The sequence below is a fragment of the Brachyistius frenatus genome, unplaced genomic scaffold, assembly GCF_029030835.1.
Source record: "Brachyistius frenatus isolate BFR_SWC_R1_liver_20210118 unplaced genomic scaffold, ASM2903083v1 Contig_9, whole genome shotgun sequence".
Taxonomy (NCBI): domain Eukaryota; kingdom Metazoa; phylum Chordata; class Actinopteri; family Embiotocidae; genus Brachyistius; species Brachyistius frenatus.
The window spans coordinates 7,371,531-7,396,289 of NW_027210608.1; the positions used below are offsets into that span (position 1 = coordinate 7,371,531).

General features: G+C 40.7%; 1 protein-coding gene across 2 annotated transcripts in view; it reads left to right on the forward strand.

The window, feature by feature from the left end:
- The window catches only part of nfatc3a (nuclear factor of activated T cells 3a), a 62,905-nt gene that overhangs the window by 10,539 nt on the left and 27,607 nt on the right, over nucleotides 1-24,759 (forward strand). For both annotated transcript variants that reach the window (XM_069690553.1, XM_069690555.1), the window contains exons 2-3: nucleotides 11,245-12,421; nucleotides 17,450-17,612. In XM_069690553.1, the coding sequence (XP_069546654.1) occupies nucleotides 11,245-12,421; nucleotides 17,450-17,612 (1,340 nt within the window). The remainder of the gene's footprint in view (nucleotides 1-11,244; nucleotides 12,422-17,449; nucleotides 17,613-24,759) is intronic.

The following is a 24,759-nucleotide window of genomic DNA, read 5'->3' on the forward strand; positions in this document are numbered from 1 at the left end:
ACAGAGCAGGTGGACCCTTCACTAGAAGAGCAGCATTTCTTATGACTATCTCATTATATCCTCATTGTCTACTTTACTCCTGTGCAAGCAACTCAGATTTTGGGAAGTGGTTCTGCTGCCGCAGTTGGGTTATTAACTTGGATGAAGGTGGGTAAAGGACAGCAGCTTCAGCTACACAACTTTGACACGAGGAATGTGTTTGGACAATCCAGGAATATAATAACCTGTATGACTTGTAATGAATTTGGCTGGAGGGAAGGTGAGGGGAGTTTGACAGGCTTGCCGCATTTTATCCTGTGGTTTGTAGGTACTGTAGCCTCACCACCTTCCCGTAGTGTACAAATGTCAACTCCTCTGTCTCCTCTCTATATGTCTCCTCACACACTTTCCCTCTCCTGCTCTCTCTCTCTCTCTCTCTCTCTCTCACAGGAACACAGAAGTCTGCCTGCATGCCTCTTTCTCGCTCTTTGTCTTCCTTTCTCTCCCCTTCTCCCTCTGCCTGGTTGACTTTTTCAGGCACATGCACAGTCAGCTCTGACAGATTGTTTAAATGTCACCCCTGCTAGCAGTAGCCTCTGATGTTATCTGCTGTGGGTTATTGCAGGCCATCGGCCGCTTGTGTTCGCCTTAGAGGCCAATCTCTCTAATGCACTGTAGCTCTCTTACTCCATTGAAACAATACATACGTGGACCATCTGGCAAGCTCTGCGTTTTTCATGCACACACAAAAACAGGTCATTTGGAGGAGCCGCGTTAGCGGGGAACTTTTAGACACGCATGTTGCATGTATTCTGATGCACTGGAAAGAACCTGGTTTCTCAAAGAACAGTGTTTACATGCAACAGGTCCATAACCAAATCTTTCCCCTACCCCATCCTAATATTTGTGATCTAAGGCAGGCATTCTTAAACTGTATTTGTGGTATACGATGCTGCAGCTGAGAGGATAAGCTCTTTAGATTGCTCTTAATATGTATCATACCTGAATTGTAGACATAGCCTGCCCTTCAGATTTGTCAACAGACATGCAGATGTTTTTTTTTGACTCACTTGTCAGTTTTATTTAGGAAAGTGTTTCTGCTGCGTTTTTCAGTAATCCATGCGTCCATCCATCCATCCTACTGCCCAGCCGGCAGAACTGATGCGCATGTGGTGAAGCCACTAAAAAAAGGACTGAAGCCGCTGTTGCTACCTTGCTATTATGCTGCTTTCCTTTTCAAACTCCTGTACGTCATACTTCCGCAGCGGCGACTGCCATAATCACAGGCCTTATGTTTTCAGATTGTCCGTCCGCCGGTCCGTCCGTCCGTCCATGCCTCACATCCTCCTGAATGCAATATCTTAGGAACTTATCGACGAAAATTCCCCAAATTTGGTACAAACATTCACTTGGACGCAATGATGAATCAATCAGATTTTGGTGGGCAAAGGTAACTGTCACCCCACAAAACACGTTTGTGGCCAAAAGTCAAGAATTCATGTGCTAATTATGGCCAAATGTCACACAAATATCTAATAGGATAAAATGATTAAGTGATGACATTTTATTTCCCAAAAAAATCAAATGTCATCTTCACTGTGACATCAAAATGTTCAGCTAAAGCACTCCTCTGGCCATTATTCAACACCATAACTTAAAGAAAGGGAGTTTGTGGCCATATTTCACATGTCTGAATTGATGACAGTAATCTCGCGCGTCCACCTTGAAACTGTGGCGATTGTATAAAGCTTCGGGTTGAAGATGTGTGTGAAGCATCCGTGTTTTAGAATTTGTAGTTTCTTTCCATATCTAATGTGTCGATTGTCATGGCTGTAACTCCGTGTTTTGTCAGAATCAGCTTTGTTGTCTAAAATCCTTCAAAGTCTTCTCTTCAACAGGAGTCTGGACAGATATGGATGTAAACTGCAACTTCTTTTTGGAGGCGTACACCCACGAGGCAGTTATTGTAGTTTACCCTCCGATGATCATGTCTCTATTACAATTTGCAAAGCACTTTCATACATGCCATTTGAATAAAGATGATTGTTATTGTTCAAATATTTTAATATGTATTGTATGTATTAGTTAGAGGTAAGAAGTTTAGGATTACCCCAGACACAGTTAGGGATGTGTTTGAGAGGGGTCTTTGTGCGTTGGTGGGTATTTAGTTCAGGTGGTTACTTGGCACTCTCTGTTTATCCCATAATGTTATCTCGGCATGAGATTGTTAATTAGGAGCTTAATTTAGCTGCCGGCATATGTTAACATTGGCTTACACTGCCATTTTTAAGCCTCTGCTGGCTGGTGAGTCTTCTGTGACGGCAGAGGAAGGCTTTTTGATCTAACCATAACATAACATTACAGGATGAGCGAATAACAAGGCTCTCATGATGACAGATTAAAGTGAGACCCAGATCTCAGGATTCTATTGTAGATGTGCTTTGTACCTCATGACTCGATAGGTCTTGCCTGCCTTATTTATAGTCCCTTAGATTTCTCTTTCGCACACTCTCGCTGAATTTGTGAATATGTACGCAGACGCAGCCACCTACACATACAGGGATCCACCGGTAGATTTGGCACAAACCCAGTCAGCAAGGTTTAGAGCCACAGGTGTAGGCCAACCCTTACAATGCGTGTGTGCAAGTGCGTCACAGGCTCTGTGTTTAGAAATTCAGGCAGCCAGCCAGCCGCAGTGTTCTTGGAAAACCCGGGGGAAGGAATTAAATTAGTTTTTTTGAGCTTTGCTGGTAATCACTGCAAATATCGGCGTGAACCCATATATTAATAATGTAAAGTACGTTTTCTTTTTATCAAATTGAAAGGGGTTAGTTGTCTTTTATTTGTTGTACATTATTCAATGGATTAATCAAGGTGTGCATTCTTCATCAGTGTCATGATAAAACAAATTATTTTTGCCATCAGTCTCACTCATTACGGCACAGCAATCCCTGCCTTGTTGTTACCTTGCATAAAAATGAACCCTAATGAGTTTCACAGTGACGTATGCAAACTTCAAATTTGAAAAAAAGAGCACGGGCATCAGATTCGTAATTTCTATTGGTATATATCCTGAGTTGAGTTACGGTATTGGCATTGGGCTTGTGTTTTGTGAGACTGACAATGACAGATGTCTAAAATAATAAAGAAACGTAAAAAAAAAAAACCTGTTTCATTAGCATTAAACTTTTTTACTGAACACAGAATTTATAACGACAAAACATCTTTACCGTTTTAAATGAGTGACTTGATTTTTTTTAATCTGAGGTATATGGCATTTTCCTCATGATATTTATGCTATTTGCCATGTTGGCACACTTTGCTCTGGTTTGTTCATCAGCGGCTCTTGAGGAGAGCTGAAAGAGGAGACTGGGCTAAACACAAAGGCTTCTGTACAGGGGATGTAAGCAGAGCCTGTTCTAATCAACCTGCTTGCCCACCACAAAGGGAACCCTGGTTTAGATTACCCTCCTGCTCCGGCACCACATGGTGTTGGGGCTCGTTAGTAACCTAAGACAGTAATATGTGATGGGGGCATGCACACACACACAAACACTGACATTTAAAGGTACACTTATATACCCAATACAATTTGTGCAAAGAAACACAGGAAGGCAAAGAGGCACAACCACAGGCTTACAGGAACATACTCACATTCATATACCACCCACACTTTTAAAACCAGAGACATGCATATATACACACAAAAAGATGTACAGCAAGATCATGGGCATGCCAGCACGAACCTGCAGAAGCAATGAGCTTGTCATCCCGTCTGGGAGAGACCAATCCTTCCCTCCCTCTGTTGTAAACTGGGCTTTCTCTAAATGTGGGCCTGTGTGTCACTGCTGGTCACAGGACCCTGACACACTTTGTGTGCAGTGAGAGTAGGAGGAGGGAGGAACAAAGTCTCCACGGATTATCCCCTTAGTGAGAATACCCAGGCAGTGTGACGGTCAGCTAGAGGCCTGTTGAGCTTTGTGTCAAAGAGCCAAAGTGAATGGCACCATCACCAGTTGATCTGGCCGTTCACTGTGGTTACCGTGAGAACACAATGGTCTTGGTGATGTGTCGCAAACATCCACCAATCCATGCTTCACTGAAACATGTCTCAGTGAAGCGGATCTATTATTAGCTTAGGTACAGCAAAGCCTCTTAGAGATCTTTATTTAACCAGATTGGCTGTCTGATGTATGGACACTTCAGGGGTGTGTGACGCACAGGACTTTCAGGAACAGCGCAAGTGCTTTGCCACCAAGGCCATTGATAAAACAGGAGTACTACTATACGTTCCTCTCCTCTCCTCTCCTCTCCTCTCCTCTCCTCTCCTCTCCTCTCCTCTCCTCTCCTCTCCTCTCCTCTCCTCTCCTCTCCTCTCCTCTCCTCTCCTCTCCTCTCCTCTCCTCTCCTCTCCTCTCCTCTCCTCTCCTCTCCTCTCCTCTCCTCTCCTCTGGTTTGGCTGTGACATGGGGTTTTCCCACCACCCACCCATTTCCTTACACCAGAGGGTTTTAGATAGCAGGCTAATCTTATCTGAGTGCAAGGAGAGGGCTGTGGGCCAGTTAACATGGTCACCTCCTATCTGACCCTCATCTGTGGACTGACACTTACTCTCGTCACCATATGTTATGTGTAAATAAACACACCTATATATGTGATACCAACTAACCAAATAAGCTGCTTTCTAACATGATTATTACTTTGAACGTGTTGTGTTAAATGAATGTAACACCACAGACTCAGTGTAGGACAACCCTCCAGAGGGATTTCTCATCTGTTATGTGAGGAGACTAAGAAACAGACTGTCCAGAAACAAGTCACTGCTCTCATTACGATCACCAGGCCAACACGGACATCTAATACAGGGTCCGAGACGCTCCCACAGCATCACATGTTTTTAAGATGTATATTTGTATATAAATTAACATGAACAAGAGTTCTCCAAATGTAGTTATTACATAATAGCATTTACTTGATGACTGATCTGGCCACCCATTGCCACTGGCAGTATACATCAAATAATCAGTTTTTAGTACATTTGACAGTTTACCTGAGACAGCTATTGTTTTTTTGTTTTTTTCTACAAACAGGAAGATGCTTTAATTGGTCCAATGGGTAATTTGTAGCCAGCTGATTAATCCACTATTAATGAACATTGCATGAACTCAGGAAAGAGTCAAACTCTGGCTGGCATCAGGTCTTTTGCTAGACTTGAAGATCTTCTTGAAGTTTGAATTTATAGCAAACCATATTCATCTGGGATGTTGCTCATTGTTGTGTGAATTTCCTCCCAAAATTGTACAGGGCACAAATCTGTCTTATAGTTTTTCACGATCGCTTTTCTTGAAACCTTGCTCCCTTTTCTCAAAACTGAAAGCACGAAACCCAATTTTCAAACTACACTCACGAAACCTCTGACTTTTCTTACCAACTCGAACTTTTGCCTCAAAACAGTTTCATCTGTGCTCAAAACCAAACTATGTTGTCAGATCACGCTCCAAGCCTGTCAAAATTAAAACAATACTGAACGGTCATGACACACTGAATCAAAAAATAGAAAACACAATGTTCAGGGCATGTATCTCCAGAAAAAAAAAGGGTCATTTACGATGCAGTAAATTCCTTTTTGAATAAAAAAACTAAAACATTTCATAACTCAACAGATTCAGCTTTTTTGTAAAGTTGTGGAAAAGAACAAAGACAAAATGTAAATGAGAAGATTTTTCATTGAGGACACGGTCAATGATCCAGATGCTGACACTGTTGATTCTTTCGAAATGTTCAATATGTAACTGCTGTTTCTCACGCAGTCTAATAGTGTTGTTCTATAACGGCCTTTTGTTGTTGAGAGAACACACGTGTCCTCCCGCCCACACATGGCAATCTTTCAATTCTATAAAAAGTGAACACGTAGTTACAAAAATATCCATGTAGTACCGTACAGACGGTGATGGACTTTCCCCCAGTCTCCTTTATATTGGCAAAGTGATGTACTGAAACATCTGGATGTACAGCAGTACTGTAAACTTTCAATACTGTAATAAAAGAAATGTTTACATGTTCTCTTCTCTGAATCTCTGGATTGTGGTGGACACAGAGATTCTGCTGATGTCGGGTTGTACTCGCTTTCCTGCTTCACTCTTTGTCATTCCATGAACAAGAACATGGTTTGTTAGAGCAGCTCAGATTTAATCAAAAATGGCTTCTTTTTTTTGTCTTCTGCTTCTTTGCCCTCCTCTTGTCCACCTCTTACACTCACTCTTCCTCTGTCCATTGTTGATAGGAATTCTCAACCTTCCACAACCTGTGAGCTCCGAACTGGCTTATATTGGTTTTATCACATCATTTGCAACAAGTGTCATCAATTTTGAGTCATTGTGTTTAAGCTATGACACTTGTGCTTTGATTGAGTTCAACATTTGCCACCTGTGGTCACTATTATGCATCACAAGTGCATCACAGTGAAAACTGTGTTTTAGTGAGTGAGAATGTGTTTGGAGTTTTGCAAAAAGAGCCACTGAGTTTTGCAAATTGTGTCTAACTCGGTGAAAATTATTTATGGTTTTGCCAGAAGAGTGTGTGATTCATGAAATGGGTTCAGGCTACTGAGTGTTTGGTGTTTAGTGTTTTAGTGATTCGGAAAAACTTTGTTTATTTTTGTTATTTAAAGTAACTTCTTTTGTCTATCACATCATTTCTACTGTTCCCATAGTAATAAACCCACTTACCTTTCAAGTAAGTTTTACAACAGAAGAACTCATTGCACACAGAAAAGTTAATAAAAAAAACATTGCCAGAACATAAAATCGCTGGGTAAATTTCACCGTGACTTTCAGTCACTTTCCTCTTGCAATTTGTGTGATTAGCACTTAATTTACTGAGGCAGCAGCTCATTACCCAGTCAGCACTTGGGACTCCCCCAACTTTCCCCAAATGATCTGTATTTCAAATACAAATTGGTTTGATTCAACAGAACTAAAACTACTTCATCATTTTGTGGTTTTAGCAAAGTAGCTACACAAAAAAGCAAACTGATAAATTTCAATTACACATTTTTTTAGCAGGTAAAGTAATTCATGTCTTATTTAATTTTCTCCATGTGGTATTTCAGTACACCTCAGTATTCCTATCAAATAAATATTAGGAAGAAACAAAGCAAGAGTAGTTGTGGGTTAAAAAAAAAAAAAAAAAAAAGTGGCACGTTTCCATAGAAATGTGAATCATGATGTAAATCATTGGGTTTTTGAATGGTGAACTGAAAAATATTTCCGGTGCATGTTCCTAATTACGCAAGGTCGGGTGATGCCACTGCACGGCACATCAACGGACTGATCCAACACCACCAACATTTATCTTTTAAACTTTTAAACTCCTCATTAATCCCTGCAGTCACCTATTACTGGTTCTACTGACACATTTTCATATTGACTTGTGCTGTTGTGGGTTTACCAACCACCCAATTCTTCCAATGTTTTATTTCACGTTTATGAAGTACATGCTGTGTATGCTCTTGCTTTTTTTTTGTTATGCTTCAGTATTTTTGTATCATTAGGGTCCCGTTACCCCTGGTGGGTTTGATCACTAGTTTTTTTTAGATTCTGAGCTCCTTAAGCATTTTTTTTTTTAAAGCACACATGTTTAGTTGAAACAAGTCTGGTAAAGTCTTACTATGAAGGCTGTAACATTATGGATTTTTTTCTTTCTGTCGTTAAAAAGCAACATAATACCATGATTTTGTGGTTTACTGAAAATGCCTTCAGAAGCCCTTGAACATAGCCAATGATCATAACTAAACAATGATTATTGTGTTTATGTTTGGAAAAAAAAAAACGTTGATTACTATAATGTGCACATGACTGTGGTCGTGCAGTTATCGTCATAGCCCTATCTGCTGTTCTGGCTATCTAGTAATCTATAACAAAAGCTGCGTTTTTTTTTTTATTACAAAATCCAGTTTGTAATACTGTTACTGCAGAATACTTCATTTCTGGTCATTGTGATTTTTGGAAGAGACAGTTTGGAATAAGACTGACCGCTCTATAGGATATATGACAAGTTCATGCTGCTATTTACATATTGTGTAGTACTCAGCAGAGTATATATTAAATCCTTTTAAACCATACCTAATATACTAACATAATCACCTAACTGTGCCTCTTTCAGAATATTGTACAACATAATATCAGTCCTCCCCTGAGCTGTGTGGTGTTTAGCAACAGCAGCTCCTCAGAGGAGGGGAGAGGAAGACGTACTGTCTCGACTGTTTTCTTCTTCCTGTTCTGTAGCTTCCTTCCTCTCCTCCTTTCTTTTTTTTTTTAATTTAGTGACTCATGCTAATTAACACAGATCCTGTTGTGGATTGATGCTTCGCCTGTCTCACCCATTTAGAAAAGCATCTCAGTGAGGAGGAGGAAGATGTGACTGCACTCAACAGCAAGGAAAGTGTTTTCAACCAGCAGTAGACTCTGAAGAGAGAGGATCGCTAATATAATGCATTGATATTTATGTTTCTGCTCTTACCTTACTCTATTTCTTTGCAGTTAGACAAGGATTTGTCTCATAATTAAACTCTAAGATAAAGGATTTGTTCCTTTTTGGTAGATTGTTTAAAGATTTTTTTTTTAAGTTTGATTCATGTTTTCTGCAAAAATATCTATTTTCCTTTTTATTCGTTTTTAAAGGAAGAAAGAAAGACACTTGTGAGATAGATTTACTCTGATCATTGGATAGAGAACATTTTGCAACCCTGATTAAAAAGCGCAGGGGTGAGCAGAGAGCCGAGTGGTCTGGGTGCCGGTTAAATTCTTAGCCAGCTGGATTTTTATCATGCCTGTGGTCTCTTTCCACCATTTCCTGTCTGTTTAAACTACACTGAGTAAATGTCAGAAAAATTATTTAAAAGAAAACCATAAACGGCAATGGAAGGAGCCTGTGTCACTATATACTAATAGTTAAAGCATCTGTTTTCTTTGAGCGTGTGTGTGTGCGTGTGTGTGTGGTGCAGTGTAGTCCATAAGAAAAGGCTGACGGTTTGGATAAGCTCTGGCATGCCTCCCTCACTTATCTCACATGCAAGTGTCCATCTTTACAGCTGCCCTCTTTTTCTTTCCTTCTCTTTATATTATTTTCATACTATCTTCATGTTAATTTCCAATTCAGGCTATCATTGAATTTTCTTCTTTCTGTTGTCCTTCTCTTGCTCCCTGTCAGTCTGTCAGATGGTGTCGTCAGAGGAGCCACTGCTGGGTCTTGTGACAGGCAGGCAGGGCCAGTGAGAAGCCGAGCAGCTATAAATAAAAAAGCTCGCTGCTGCTGCCACTGTTGTTGCTGTTGGACAGAGTTTGGCATACAGACCCAAAGATACACACTCCTTTGCAAAAATCCGTTCGCTCTTTACAAACTTCTTCAAGAACAACCTTAATGTTTGATTTGACAAAGCAGTCATGTTATTGGAATAATTTTATCACATAAGTAAGAGGAAATAAATATGGCAAGTACCAAATTATGACTGTTTTATCTGTATCTGACAGTTTAAGAAAGATTTCATTTTGGGATGGTATTTATTTCCTTTTAAATCGAAATTTTTTTATTTAAGGAATATGGGGAAGTGTTGTGTAATTATTTCACAACCTTATCCTGTACAGGCTACCCTGTGGTTTTAGCTAAGCAAAAACTTGTGTGTGCTTGTTGTTTTCTGAATGATGTAAGTCATTTCACAAGTCATGTGTTTTATAAAATACAGTACTAGACAGAAGTACACTGATGTTTAAAGTTGCCTTTTCTATGCTTCATGCACAATACATATAACCTTTCACAAGTGCAAATCCACATGTGAGGGCAATGCAGATGTTTTTTGTCACTTGTTTTTAAATGGAAGTTTTGAAATTCTCAGTCCTTACAGTTCAAACGTGACAGCATCTACGCATGTGCGACGACCGTTTCACATGTGAAACACTGAGAGGAGTATGGGGAGGGAGTTCTCCCAATGGGAACAACGGAGCATATCCAGTGAAAGTTTATCAATAAACTCTAACCGAATAGTGCCAATGCACACAATGGACTCCTGTCTATTTGTTTGTGTGTGGGTGTGTTTTGTGTGTGTACATGCTGCCTGTGCCGGATGACCTTTGGTATAAATAGTCTGCCGGCGCTAGCTGTGATGACAGCCGACAGCACGCACCGTTGTGTGAATTTGTTTCCTGACTAGTGCTGTTCAATGGCTATCCCTCTTGGAACAATGCCTCTCTGGCTGCCGGCTACCCAGCAACACTTTGGCTTCTAATTTCCTGAAAGTGGGCTCAAAGCGCAGACTCAGAGCACAACCGCTCAAATAATTTGATGTCATTTTGGCTGCCTGAGGTTGTAGTGTGGTCCTCAGTGTGGCGTTAAAACGTGACTCGTGCAAATGAATATATTACTACTAGCAACAGTGTATTATCAGCACGTTTAAAGGAAAGTGAATGTGATTCAGATTCTAATGTTGAATCAGATTTACAACACAGCTACCACGCGTGGAGTACTGAAGTACAGCATACACTATGTATACAGTAAGCATGTTCTCCTCTTATTAGTTTTAGATATAACGAACAGTTTAATAGGTCCAGGCGTGGAAGGGAGCAAAGTCCACAGGTACAAATACAGCAAAAAAAAAAAAAAAGGAGTAATATACAATAAATAGGCTTACAGTATCTTTGGTGGCCTTGATATTTGCACTTTAGCCTCATAATGATTGTTACATTTTGGATCTTGCTTGCTGGACTGATGAGCCAATGCAAACTCAAAGCTTATGAAAATTCTGTCTTTTTCTTTTCTTTGTTATTTTCCAGAATTGTGACTTTGATTTTTGCTCATAACAGGGTTTCTAACAAGATTAGTTTGATCCTGATGGCTGTGCTGATAATATATTTTCTGGTGTTTTGCCTTATGTGCATAAACACAACATTCATTCATACTGCAGGTACAATATCAGAACTGATCCCATAAACGCAGCTTGAAGAGCTGTGATTTAAAGGTATAGCTCATACATTAAGATTGTTTTCACAGCCAGTGGTTACCTTTGTCCAAGGCAAGACTCACTATTTAAATCAATAGTTTACCCACACAATCTTTTTGATTTGAGTTCATCTGGATTTTGCAGTAATAGTATTTTTTACTTATTCATGAACTCAGGCAAACTAGAGAACATACAGGAAAAGATAACCGTGATAACAGGAAATCTCCTTTAGATTGTTTAATCTTAATGTTCCCTTCCTTTTCTTCTTCTAGATCTGGAGCCTGATGACAACACATCATTCTACATCCTAAATGTGGGCCAGCCCCAGTCTATGGTCAATAACCACCAGTCCATTGGCCTGCCTCGTCATGGGGTGCAGTCTCACTCCCAGTTCATCAACACTTCACCACGCCTTCAGTCAAACAAACCAGGATCTGAGCCCCAGAGTTATGAGGCAACTAAGTATGGCACTTCGCCCCTCCTGCCCTCTGCTCCTGTCGAGGCACCAAAGGCCTTTGAGTGCCCCAGTATCCAGATCACCTCCATCTCCCCAAGCTGCCAGCAGGAGATGGATGGAAATGATGATAATCTGAGGGCCAATGGCCCTGATGGGGACTACCACAGTGACAGGCCCTTGTCCAGAGACCACCTGTATTTGCCACTGGACCACTCATACCGGGACTCTTCGCTCAGCCCCAGCCCATGCAGCAGCCTCTCCTCTCGGAGCTGGTTCTCTGATGCCTCCTCTTGTGAATCATTCTCACACGTCTATGACGATGTTGACTCAGAGCTGAACGAAGCAGCTGCCCGGTTTACCCTGGGCTCCCCTCTTACTTCCCCAGGTTGTACCTCCCCTCAAACTGGCGGTGGAGTTCTGGAGGAGCAGCCCCACTGGCAGCACCACCACCCTGCCTTCGTGCACCACTCCCACTCCATTAGCCTGTCTCCCCGACAGTCCCCCTGCCACTCGCCACGCACCAGTGTCACTGATGAAAATTGGCTTAGCCCGCGTCCACCTTCCAGGCCTTCCTCACGTCCCACCTCACCCTGTGGGAAGAGGCGCCACTCTAGCGCTGACATCTGCTATCCCATCTCATTGTCTCCTCATCACTCACCCACACCTACGCCAGGACCTTCACCTCGGGGCAGCGTGACAGAGGACACTTGGGTTGGCAGTCCTTCTGTAGGCATGTCGCCCTTTCAGTGCTGCCCATCTGAGGCAGACATCCCCTCCAAGACAAGGAAGACCTCACAGGACAGAACAGCTATACAGACTGGGAAAGGGGACCTGGGGCTAGATGACCAAGGAAATATGTCCCCAAATCTAGACTCTCCTTCAGACGACGGCCTGCACGGCCTGAAGAAAGATGGGCCTGTGGAGCAGTTCCTCTCAGTGCCCTCCCACTTCTCATGGAATAAACCCAAGCCTGGTCATACACCTATATTCAGGTAAATGTGTTGCAGAAAAAAGTGGATGTTTGTCTCATAACAGTCTAAATTCACTTCTATCACAGATGCAGTCATTTGATCCAGCTAAAGCAAAGAGTTCATGCAGATGTAGAAGATTTTCTAATGTAAATCTAACCTAAAAATTCTAATGTTTATATTTTTTCAAATGTTAGTCGGGTCGACTTTCTCAACTGGTTGAAATAACTTTCTGTTGCAGTCCATTTGTTATATTGTACTTCCTGTTTGTATTTGAGAAAGACTAGGCCACAATCATCAATGCAATATTAGAGCAATAAGATCTTGATGGATGGCATCCTTAATTTTAAAAGTGTGTTTAACTAAGAGCCAAAAACCAAAGGTCACTGCCTTTTTATCAGTACTTTTTGTACTTAATGCAATCACGATTTGGCAAAACAGCACATGTCATCGAGCTTAATAACAATTAGTAGGTCAAGGCTAAACAATAGACCTCAGTGGTTAATTTTTTCACGAGTGTTATGAGCTGTCATAAAGATTTAAAGCCTCTTTTCATCTTGGAGCAAAGTGTAAACATTGCAGTGCAGTAAATTAGTATGATATAGCATGTTGGGTGAATAATAGGCCAGTGGATGGAACTCTGCTGATCACTGGGCAGTAATGGGCTTTGTATCAGCAGTATAAATCGGACTCGGAGTTACACCGTGGTGTAATACAAGTTAGTTAGTGTGTGGAGGGAAACACGGCAACACACGCATGCCAAATCCTACAAAAACACACACACACACACACACACACACACACACACACACACACACACACACACACACACACACACACACACACACACACACACACACACACACACACACACACACACAAATAGGAGAAGTCTGCTGTCTGTTCTCCAATGTGTGCAGCAGATGAAGACATGGCCTTGTTTGTGTGCACTGGCCCCTAGCACAATAAATCAGCACAGGGCACATATGGCAAAGGGGCCACCACACACACACACACACACACACACACACACACACACACACACACACACACACACACACACACACACACACACACACACACACACACACATATACAGACACATGCATGGACATAAAACAAATGCTTGCTCACATAGACCTAACACTGCCCAGACAATAACAGGGTCAGGTCGATGTTGAGTCACAGTTTGATCTTTGTATTCTTGCCCTTGCAAGTGAATTTTCCTTCGAGAGCCACAGCTGAGACAGGAGCAGAACAACGTCTACATTGCTGTAGAGTTAAGCGATATATCACAAAGACCGCTTACTGCTTACTTGAATTTCATTCCACGAGTATTTACCTATATCTGTGCTTGTTTACCATATTTACATCAGCTAATAGATGCTCACGTTGGCACGAAATACAGTTTTAACTACATTTCCATTTTCAGATGGGGCTTCTACAGCAGAGAGTCAGGTGGCGTCAACTCCTGTTTGCTATGAGATAGGGTGTTGTTGGGTTTCCTGTGTGCATGCATATGTGTGTTAGTGGTGTTTTGAACAGATGGCAGGGGTGGAATAGCTGGGATTGGGTTAGAGTGGGTGGGATGAAAATGTGTTCAGAATTTGCTCACGTCTTACTACTTGAGCTCGCTACAACGACATATTAATGGTATTCTTGTAAATCGGGGGCAGAAATCTTTAGCTAGACAAAAGGCCAGTTTTACTTTGTGGCAAATGTTTGTACAGCTTCAGTTAGTAAACACAGTTTAGGCTAGAACATGTCAGATAAAAAAACACATTAGAAGTAACAGGAAGAAATAATGCAAATAATTGATGGGATGACCTTTAGGATTAAAAATTAATTTTCATTTGATAGCGGCAGCAGAGGCGGTATTATGATGCTGAAGGTTTCATTGGTTGAAGGTTATACTTTGCATGCTTACTGGTATACTGTGAGTCAGCCAGTAAAGATGGGCTGATTTCCAGGAAGCAATTGCAGATGTGTATGCATAAAATGGCAAGTGAACAACCTACGTAGATTTTTTTTCACAGGTAAATGCATATTACAAGAAGAAGGCGTTTTTAGTTTGTAAATGAGCATGTGGCTGGATCTCACGTTAATGCAGCTTGTGTAGATGCAAGGTTACCTAGTTCAATGGATGGAAAGGATGCCTATTGGACCACGGTGACTAGAGAGAAGATGAGGATGTGGGAATGTGATTGGACTGGGAGCACCTACACTCTGGCTTAGCCATTTGAGAAAGGTTATGCTATGTCAGGACGTAGTCCACCACTCCGGCCCTGCTTGGCGTCACAAGCTCTAATTTCCTCTGTCCTCTGCTCCTGTTACCGTATCAGCCATGTAAACCCACATTTCCTGCGTGGTTATGTCATGGCTGCTGGCGGGGAAACATAAGAGTTAGGATGCCTCTATGACACTGTGTTCCAGTGTTAGATGTTGTTCTTGATAGTGTCACCGGTCAGTGAAATTGTAGTTTGTAAATGAAATGTAAAAGTGTGGAGATTGACAAACTGACTATTTTCCACTGACAGATGACTACAGACTATATATTTATCATGGCACTCAACACAAAAACAACTACATAGTGAGGCAGAGGAAGAAAAAACACAAATAATCAAAGCCAGAACTGACAGGGTATTTCCATGGCAACCGTTTGCAGCATTAGTCCTTATAATCACGTGATTTACATAATCTGGCTGGTTAGTCGTAGTGTAAAAAGTTAAACCTTAATGTCAAATGAGAATTTGTAGAATGTAGATTTACAGCCACAAGGCTTTATTTAGTGGCACAAAACCTTTTCAGAAGACACTCGCCTTTTCATTCCAAAGTGCAGTCTTCCTTGTGGGTTTGGTGCCAGTATTTAGGGCAGTTTATGAAGTGAAATGGCTCTACTGAACGCCCGACTCACATGTCTTTAATTCATCCTGATCAGATTGGGCTGCTGTAGCCAGCACTTGATGGGCATTTGGAAGGGGAAGAATTAAGGGAGTCGGCCATGCTGGCTAAAACATTACAAACTTTCCCTTAAAAATGATTTGTACTGTCAAAGAACTGTCATGCAGTTTAGAGTACGTTTGCATGCTGGGAGCGTTTACCGTCTTGGGTAGAGCCAAATAAAAGCATATGCCACATGTGACAGGGTGCACAAAGAGCCTACAGTAGGAGTGTGCATGCGTACATAGAGACACACACGGTTTGATTAATGACAGCAGACAGTGTTGTACTAAAAAACAAAAAAACTATGGCTATCAGACCAAACACTTGAACTGTGTCTCAAATTGCGTAACTCTGTTAGTCCACTCACATCTAGTACACTTACATATTAATACACATATGCCTCTGCACTTACCGGAAATAACCATAACATTTGAATGCATCGGTCGGCAAGATATCTGCCAGCTCTCATTATTTTACCCAGAAATAATCGCACTTTAATACTGCCTGTTTAACGCACACCATAATCACACTGATGGCTTCTGTCCAACAGCTGAATGGTGGTATTGAGTGAAAAATATAATCCTCTTGTGTTGACATTTACAACTGATATTTGTACTGTGTGATGTTTCACAACAGCTTTAGCTTCATCAGCCACCGCAGTTTGAAAATACTGCAGGTAGGTTCAAGAGCCTCTCCAAACATATGTTCCGTGTAGCCGCCCAGAAATTACAGGGCGAAAAGAAATTTGGAGACTACTAAACAAAAGCAGGAAAAACAATTATACACGTATAATATAAGCACAGTCAAACCACTCGTCTAAATGAAACTTAACTAATGTAAACCAAAGGGTTGATGAACCATATTCTAGAAATTTATTTGGGTCACGTTTGAAACAATTAGATGTAACAATAATGATGATCAATATGACAGAATTTAAACAAGTGACGATTTGACTTTGTGTACTAATACAGTATATTTCACTCATTCATTTGAGTAGCTTATTTTTCAGTTCATGTGCAGTGATGTGCATTTTGGTTGCACTGTGGCGCCATACTCTAAAATCATTATTTTATTGAATTTTACTCAATTATATTTAAATAAATCATAGCAATCAACCCTAAATAAAACAAAGGTTATGGCTTTGTTGATACTAGTGGTTGATGCCAGTGTTTACAAAAAGTTTGCGGGATAAACTGATCTAATGCACTCTGATGGAGAGACACAGTTTCTCTGCAGAGACTGCTATTGAGTGTTTCATTTTTGAGTGCAGCTGTTCAAATATGATTGTGGCCTACACAGATAACAAAAAAGAGGAAGGGAGGAAAAACACACAATGCTAGCTCCTGAGATGGACTGCACATAAAATATACACTTGTACAGTATGCACACAGACTCTCACACACTAGTTTACAAACTGTCTGACACACACTGTCATCTTACCACCTCCCCCACCCCTCCAGTAGATGACCCACACGGTGAACGTGCAAAGACTCAGTAAGAAAAGTCCCCCTTAGGAAATGATTCACCCCATAAGTGTTGACATGACCTATGACAAATGTTATGTTTAAGAACAGGATTAATTAATGTGGGAATTCCAGTGATTCTCTGTCTGATGGGGCTAAAGAAACTGTATTTTATAACCCCCATTTTGCATTTATTTCACCATGTCAGACCATGAAAGGGGAATACCACACTTTTAGCCTTTGAATGTTTTAAGACAGGCTTAAGGCAAGTTGCTGTAATCAGCCATGAGTAAGAGAGACTGTCATGCTTGACCTTACTCTATGATGTCACATGATTAACATATCTGTACAGAATAAGTTTAAATGTGGAAATTATGAATGTGTGTACCCAATAAGATTTTCTGAGGAAAATTATTCTTCTTAGGACGTTGTTCTTCCTACGTCACCGATACGGTTCTAGGCTTTTGAAGGCTTAAGCTTCAAATTTACTGCGTAATTACTACAACCACAAATCTTTCTGGTGTTCGCCTTGAATGAATCTTTGACTTCATCTTTTACACCACACTGTATGCTTAACCAGAGTTCTAATGTATTCTGCCTTTCTGTGTGGGTGTGTATGTGCATGCTTGTGGTTTTCCCTCCCCAGGACCTCCTCACTGCCTCCTCTAGATTGGCCTCTGCCAAGCCAGTTTGGCCAGTATGAACTGAAGATAGAGGTGCAACCTAAAGCCCATCACCGAGCGCACTATGAGACTGAGGGCAGCCGAGGAGCAGTCAAAGCAGCATCTGGTGGCCATCCAGTCGTCAAGGTAATTTGGTTGTTATAACCATCCACAATTTTGTAGTTGAAACTGACCTGAAACTGTAAAAAACATTCCCAATTACTAAAAAGCTTTGTGGTTTTTGTCCTGACGTCTTATGTATAAAAAAATTACTAAAATTACTTTTACAGATCATAAGCTGAACCAAATACAAGTATCAATGTCTCTACCATACTGAGGATAGAATTTCACTCTGCAGTCATGACTATTGTCTGTTAACTCCATGCTGGCCTTTCACTGAGCACTTGTCATTCAGCTCCCAGTGTGCTGATTACATGGTCAAGATGTCAACTCTTGGAGTCTTAAATGGTGAAATTAAATATTAAGGGAAGAGAAAAAGGTTGAAGCGTTTTGAATGTAGCAGCGGCAGTTTGTAGGGGTTCTTTCTGCATGTGACTGAAATATATTTTTTCCTAATAGTGTGTACAAGGAGGAAACCATCACACTTGAAATACAAATACCAAGATGATTTAAAAAGAACCTTGTTGAAAATATTCACATCTGCTTTCACAATGACCTCAGCCTTCACCCATAATGTACAGTACTAAAATTAACGGGACATTATTGGACTATAAATAAGTTATTGTTCAGACTCGTAGCTCAAACATCCACTGGTTGCACTGAATGAGATTTAGATTTAGGGTTTCATTTTACACATTTGCATGTGTGGACTGTCACGTGGCTCCTCCCCCGATGCAAGACTGTCAGTCAACCTGTTGAAGCAGGAAGACAAGGAGTCAGGCAAGAGTGCTGTCACTATAGCCCAGTCAGCTGCTCTGTCATTCGATAGCACCTGTGAGAGACTAGGTGAGACTACAGTGCGCTATGGCTGCTTTTCTCTCCGAGAGAGTGAGAGAGAGAGAAAGACAGAGAGAGAGCAATAGCATTAAAATTTCAAGGCCCCAGTGACAAGCTCTCTTTGTGTATGTGATTAAAAAAAAAGGGCCTTATCCAGGGCCGTAACCGTTGTTGCAGAACCTAATAATGGTTGAGTTTAGATTGACAGCTCGGTCAGCTGTTCAATCGGCCCAATAGGATTGCCACATTCAGTCCACTAACCTCACTATATCTTGCACACTTGTATCTACTCTGCTAGCATCACATTAACACCGAACATCATTTTCTTTGTCGGAGTTTGGACTGTGAAACTTAAGTATTATTTTGCCTTTTAAACCAAAGTTTAGTCGTAGGAAGTAGATTAGTCCTGAGGTGAACTCAGTCACTGCTCTTTATGCATGTTCTGCAAGATATCGCAAGATAAAATACAACACTTGAACAGCTGTGGACACAAAATTTCCTGAAACAACAAGATTGTCCAGACTACAGCCATTTGTTGCGTTAGAAACAGCCTATGTCCTCATACATTCAGTCATCCAGGCTCCCTTTAGGCCAATCATTAACCATTTCAACCTCTGGTAGACCAAGATTCAATCCTGCCATATGTGACGATGCATAATTTAGCTGTAAAAAAATTTCAGCCAAGCGTTTGCCACACTTGCCCTCATTTCTCATCCCCACAGGGGATTGTTTGGTTATAGTACTCTCCTTGCAGTAGCAAGTGACTACAGAGCATATATCTTAAGTCAGACAGAACAATTTCAAACCCAACTGGAATCTGGTCTGCAGTACTTACATGCTTAGCCCTGGCAGTAAGTGCAGTTGACTTTCCTGTAGTGTGAAAGCAGCAATTATTATAATATTATATATTTTTTGATATAATTTAGTTTTATACTATTATGGTAATACATTTTTGTTGGGCTAAATCATGACCGAGATTCAAATCTGAAAACAACTCGAATTACAACTAAGTAACAGTTGAGGTCAAGGAGGCAAAAACAGATGATAAGCCACAGGAGCAGTCAGGTTTCACTCATATATTTATTTTAAATGAGCAATGATTACAGATCATATTATTCAGTTAATAAAATGCCATACAAGGAATCTTCTCTTAAATGGCTTGACCTTGATCTGCACTGAGTGTTCCTCAGCATACTGTTTACTTTCATCAGCAGTATGCTGCTACCAGTGATGAAAATGAAAATCAATTGTATTTCTGCCAGAACATACCGTCACCATCCAATTTACAAACAGCAAAGCATTGTCAGAGAGAGAGTAGGAGAATCACACAGATGACATTTGCTTGTCATCAGCTGTGGTTTACAGAGCTCTGTTCCCAGGAAGAAAATGTGTGGGTGAGTGAGTTATATGAGCGAGAATAGGTGAGCAAGCGAGAGCAGGATTTTTTGTTATTACGTGTTTGATGATACACGTACATTTTTTTTTTTTTTTAGATTTTTTAGATTTTATACACTTTATTAATCCCCGAGGGGAAATTTCTTCACTACAGCACTACATGATATGCATTATGAAAGTAAAGTAATCGTTACATCATTCTGTATCTTGAGTCAAAGCTTTCAAAGTTGCCATTTTTCATACCTAAACATTGATAATGTCCCACTGTGAATAACTCACCTCTTTTCATAACAATAATAATAATATGAATAATTCTAGGATATGCAACACATCTTTTATTGTAGACACTAAAAACACAATCAACAGTAAATAAGCCGCTGTCTTGGACTACGTGAGTATAGATAGTATCAGCACTTGTCCAGCAGGTCCAACAGTCAGTCTTTGTTTACTAAACATCAACTCTTCTATTCTTTTTAGCTTCTTTTTAATGCGCTGCACAAAAAAGTACCACATTGAAAAGTCTTTTTTTTTTACCCTGGTTTTTAGAGAAACATGGTCACGTGGAAAACCAACACCACGACACGTGCTTTGTATTATTGTTTGAGGCCTCGGAGGAACAAGCAATGAGATGCTGGGTGTAAGGTCACACCTATGTTGAAATTAACGCCAAAAAAGCATCAACAGCCACAACAAGCAACATTCGACCTTGCTGGAGGGAATTTCAAAGTCATTCAGGAAGTGTTTTGACCCAGTATGTATTGGACGTAAGGGGTCAGACGACTTGAAACCGTTGACAAGCTTGCATATATCATATTTCCCAGGTGCACTGTGGGTGTGAAGTAAGCTGTTGCCTGGAGGCAGAATGTAAAAGGTGCCAGCATGTGTGATTGCAGCTTCTCTGACACACAATTTAAATACCTAGATTTGACATCTTTGACCATACTTCAAATACTGAACACAGCAGAAACTTTGGCAGGCAACACGAGAAGGAACTTTCCTTGATTTGATGGTAACGTGTATACAAGTTGTCTACAAACCGATTTGTTATGATTACAAATATATAATTTAACTCGAAAACTTTATGGCTACTTTTATGAGCATTCTGTTTTTCTTCTATTCATTTCCACGCGATTTCCATTTAAAGCAAGCTTTAGTTGAGTATTATTGAACAAAAATACTAATCTCTATAGTATTTAATGTACACCCTCTGCAGTCTGCTGGACCTCTTTCTCTCCTTGAGTCTTGACTTTTGTGGCGTGATGTCGCCAGATGACGCCATAGCTGCCATCTGGACATGGTCATGACTTCCTTTTGTGACCACGCTGTTGCCTAAATCAGTGCACCACTGAGCTGCTGTGTCAACAGAAAAAGAAGAGTATGTCTGAGCTGTGGAGGTGGTTCAGTTCACACACTTTAAAAGCCTCGTTCTATTGCTGTGTAAGAAGCAGAACAGTAAGTTACTGTATGCCTTCTCCTTTGTGTGTTTGTGTGTAAAGCCTCAGTTGTTCTGGCCCTGTATTTTTCATCGGGTCTGTTGAACAAAACAATATTTTGATCAGGCAGAATTGGGGCTGGGTCTTTTGTTTTTCCCTGCATGTAGTTCTTCGTCTGGCCTGTTTGAAGTACACAAAGTTGGAATTTTTGGCGTACAAGTCAGTATTTCAGGACAGTACAATAAAGGCAGTTGGAGCCCTCAGGGGCAGGGAAAGCCAATACTGATCTTATTGTCCAGAAATGAACACTTGTATTTAACCCAGAGTCACAGCTGATTTTAATAATTAAAATCATCTAGCTACGACTCACTGACATGCATTAAAATGCCTGTAAATATGTTTAGAAAAAAGAAAATCACATAATTTTATGCTTGGTTGTAGCTCCTTGAAAAAGCAGGTGAAGTGCAACTTGGTAAACTGCACTCCGTTTGCAAAGAATAGAGTTGGACTATAGCTGTTGCCCGTAAATGATGGCCAAAAGAAAAAAAAACAGGGAACATAAGATTTAATTTACTCTCTACGTCTTTGTATTTCACAGGTGGTTTAAAAGGTTATCCATGTGGCTCGAAGGTAACTCTGTGGCATGTCACCAGGTTTCCTCCTCTGCTCAATAATTTCTTTGAACGTGTTCTGATGGCTGAAAAAAATCCTCCAGATCTGCCTGCTTGGCAGAAATGGAAGCAGTGTGTCCTTCTTTGACTCCTCAATTCTTCCTGTGGTGGTGTTGGTTCATTGTCCAGTCTATCGATCACAGCCACCACTTTGGTTTACGATATTTATTTTCTGGGTCTTAAAATGGTTCAAGAAATTAGGCCGTATAGAGAAGGTCGTATATCGTGGAACTTCACAGTTCTCAGTCGTGTAGCCTCTGGCTGCAGTTTTAAGAGCTGTGTAGACTCTACTTTGAAGCTCAAACCACTCTCTTTTAGCAGCTGAAGCTCTGGCGTCATGCATTGTCTCACAGCAACTTACTGTGATCTGTGCCGACAAGGAATTGGCAGACTTTTAATGACGAGTCAGAGCTTTGTTTACAAGCTCGAGAATGTCTCTATTCTGCCATTTAGACACCAGTGCCGCTTTTTTTCTGTGTTCTAACAGCTATTGACTTTGTTGCTTGATCACCTTTTGGTGGGAGTCACGACAGGTGTACCATTGATCAGATTGTGGTCATGCCAAATATTGAGGCTACTGTAATGTGTTTTTGTCTCAGTGCTTTGTTTTTAGCCAAGTTTTGAAATGTGATTCCGAGAAACATTTTACATAAAAAGTTCATTTATAAAAGTGGATTTTAAAAATGTTTATTTTCAAATATAAATAATGAAATAGCTGGGATTTAGCATCAAAACAGAAAAAAAATCTCTGCTGCAGTGATAGTTACACACTGACTTTTACTCATATGCCTATGAAAGGATTTTGTTATAGGATTTTCAAAACTGGCTTTTTCTGCAAGAGAAATATTTCAGTGTGTCTTAGTTTCTGTTTGGTCACCTACTAGCTCAAATATCAAGGCTGTAAGTTACTCTAACTAGAATTGAATGACTCGGAAGAGGACAAATTTTAGGTCAGGGATTTCTAACCTGTAGGTTTGGGCACCAGATGCAGGATGTCGCGGCTATTAACAAGTGTAACCTCAGAAAATAAGTGCTAAAGAACCGCTGAGGAGATCCTCTTGTCTGACACAAGTCAAATTTATTTAGATTAGGTTTAAGCTTATTTAATATAGTCCAACAAGATGATGTGTACCCACTTGTATAATTTTCTGACATTGACAGCAATAGAGTGTATTGTGTGGTCATTATATTAAGCCATAGACAGGCCTTTTGAATTCTGTGTCACTGTAACATGTGCTTGTAACACAAATACATCTCACTCGTTCTTGTGAAATAAAACATGAGACTGCAATGTGTCTGGAGTTTGACACCTACTTGGTCTGTTAATACTAGTAAGAAAGACTAGAGGGTGTTGACCAGCTGTTGATCACAGATCTAAAGAGAGACATGGGTGTCATTAAGCCATGGCTGGAAATGGTCATAACAGAGAGCTCCTTTTCTGTCTGTATGTATGGTAGCCAGACAAACAAAGACTACAAAGCATGACGGTGTTTACATTGAAATGTTTTGACAGACATGATTCACAGCACTGGTCTCTGTGATACAAAGACACTGATGGCTAATGATATTGTTAACTAGCCACGGTGTAGCTTTGTGGTTTGTCATCTGTGTTTTTGGGGCTTTTATCCATTTGGATAATTACCACTCAGCATTTCCCATAGATAGGCTCTACTTGGGTGGCCCGCCCCGATAGACTAACACCTGTGCAGGTTGATAATTTCACCTAACTTGAAACCTAAATTTGACATGAAAACCCATTTCCCTAAGTTGCATGTGCGGCAGTAACTGAGGGGGGCAGCCACCTAGCTAGTGTCTACCGATAGTCTTGCATATTAGGTGTTTACCGGACAATCGTGGCAACAGCAAGTGACCTGGGTTACACTCTCCCCCCTCTCTATGCACATGTCTCTGCATGCACATCTGCTTCACCCAGCATCACAAATGAAGTCTCAACCTCTGAGAAACGCAGCCACTTTTTTAGGCGTAAAGCACATCCAAATAGGCAACCTCTAATAGAAATGTGGATTGTCATTATATGTGGTCTTTTTGAGAAAGAAACTATTTACAAAATAAGATACAATTGCATTTGTAGAACGAATATGTTTCATGATGAACTCCTTACATACCTAAAAAAAAAAACACAAAAAAACGGATTGTGGTATTATAAATCATGTGTAAAAATAGCTCTTAATTTGATGAAACTACTGACCATCTCTCCTTTTTAATATAATTGTGCATTGCAGGATGGCTACATCTGTGACTGGCTGTTTTAGCAATCCCCCCGGGGCTACCTGCAGACCTTAATCGGTGCACCTGTTGCTAGGAGACATATAAGTCCAAAGCCTCTCTGGCTGGCTGAAGGCTGAGGTATCCTTGTGCGTATTTAACCAGCTTATATGAGTGCTGCTGCACCCACACAAATATAAGGAGCCCCTCTGGTATTACTAACTAGGCTACAGATAGAGACAGGCAGACACAACAAAGAAACAATCACACTCACGCATACATTACACAGCACACAAACAAAATAAAGGCACACAACCACAACATAGGGCAAGTATGGAAAAATAATAGAGAGAGAATATTAAAACCATTTTTAAACTTGTTGCCACAGTTAATAAATCTAAAAGAAGCGATGGTGTGTGGCGACAAGGATTTGAAAGTGAATACGACGGTAGCTGTCCAAGATAGCATTTTATTTCCACCAGCTTGGATGCATTAAATGATTTTGATCCCAGTGCTTGAATGCACGGCCATGACCCCATTACTGTCTGTCTCTGTCATTCCCTCTCACGTTTTCACTGTCTCTAAACCCTTCTCTTATTCCATCCATCTCTT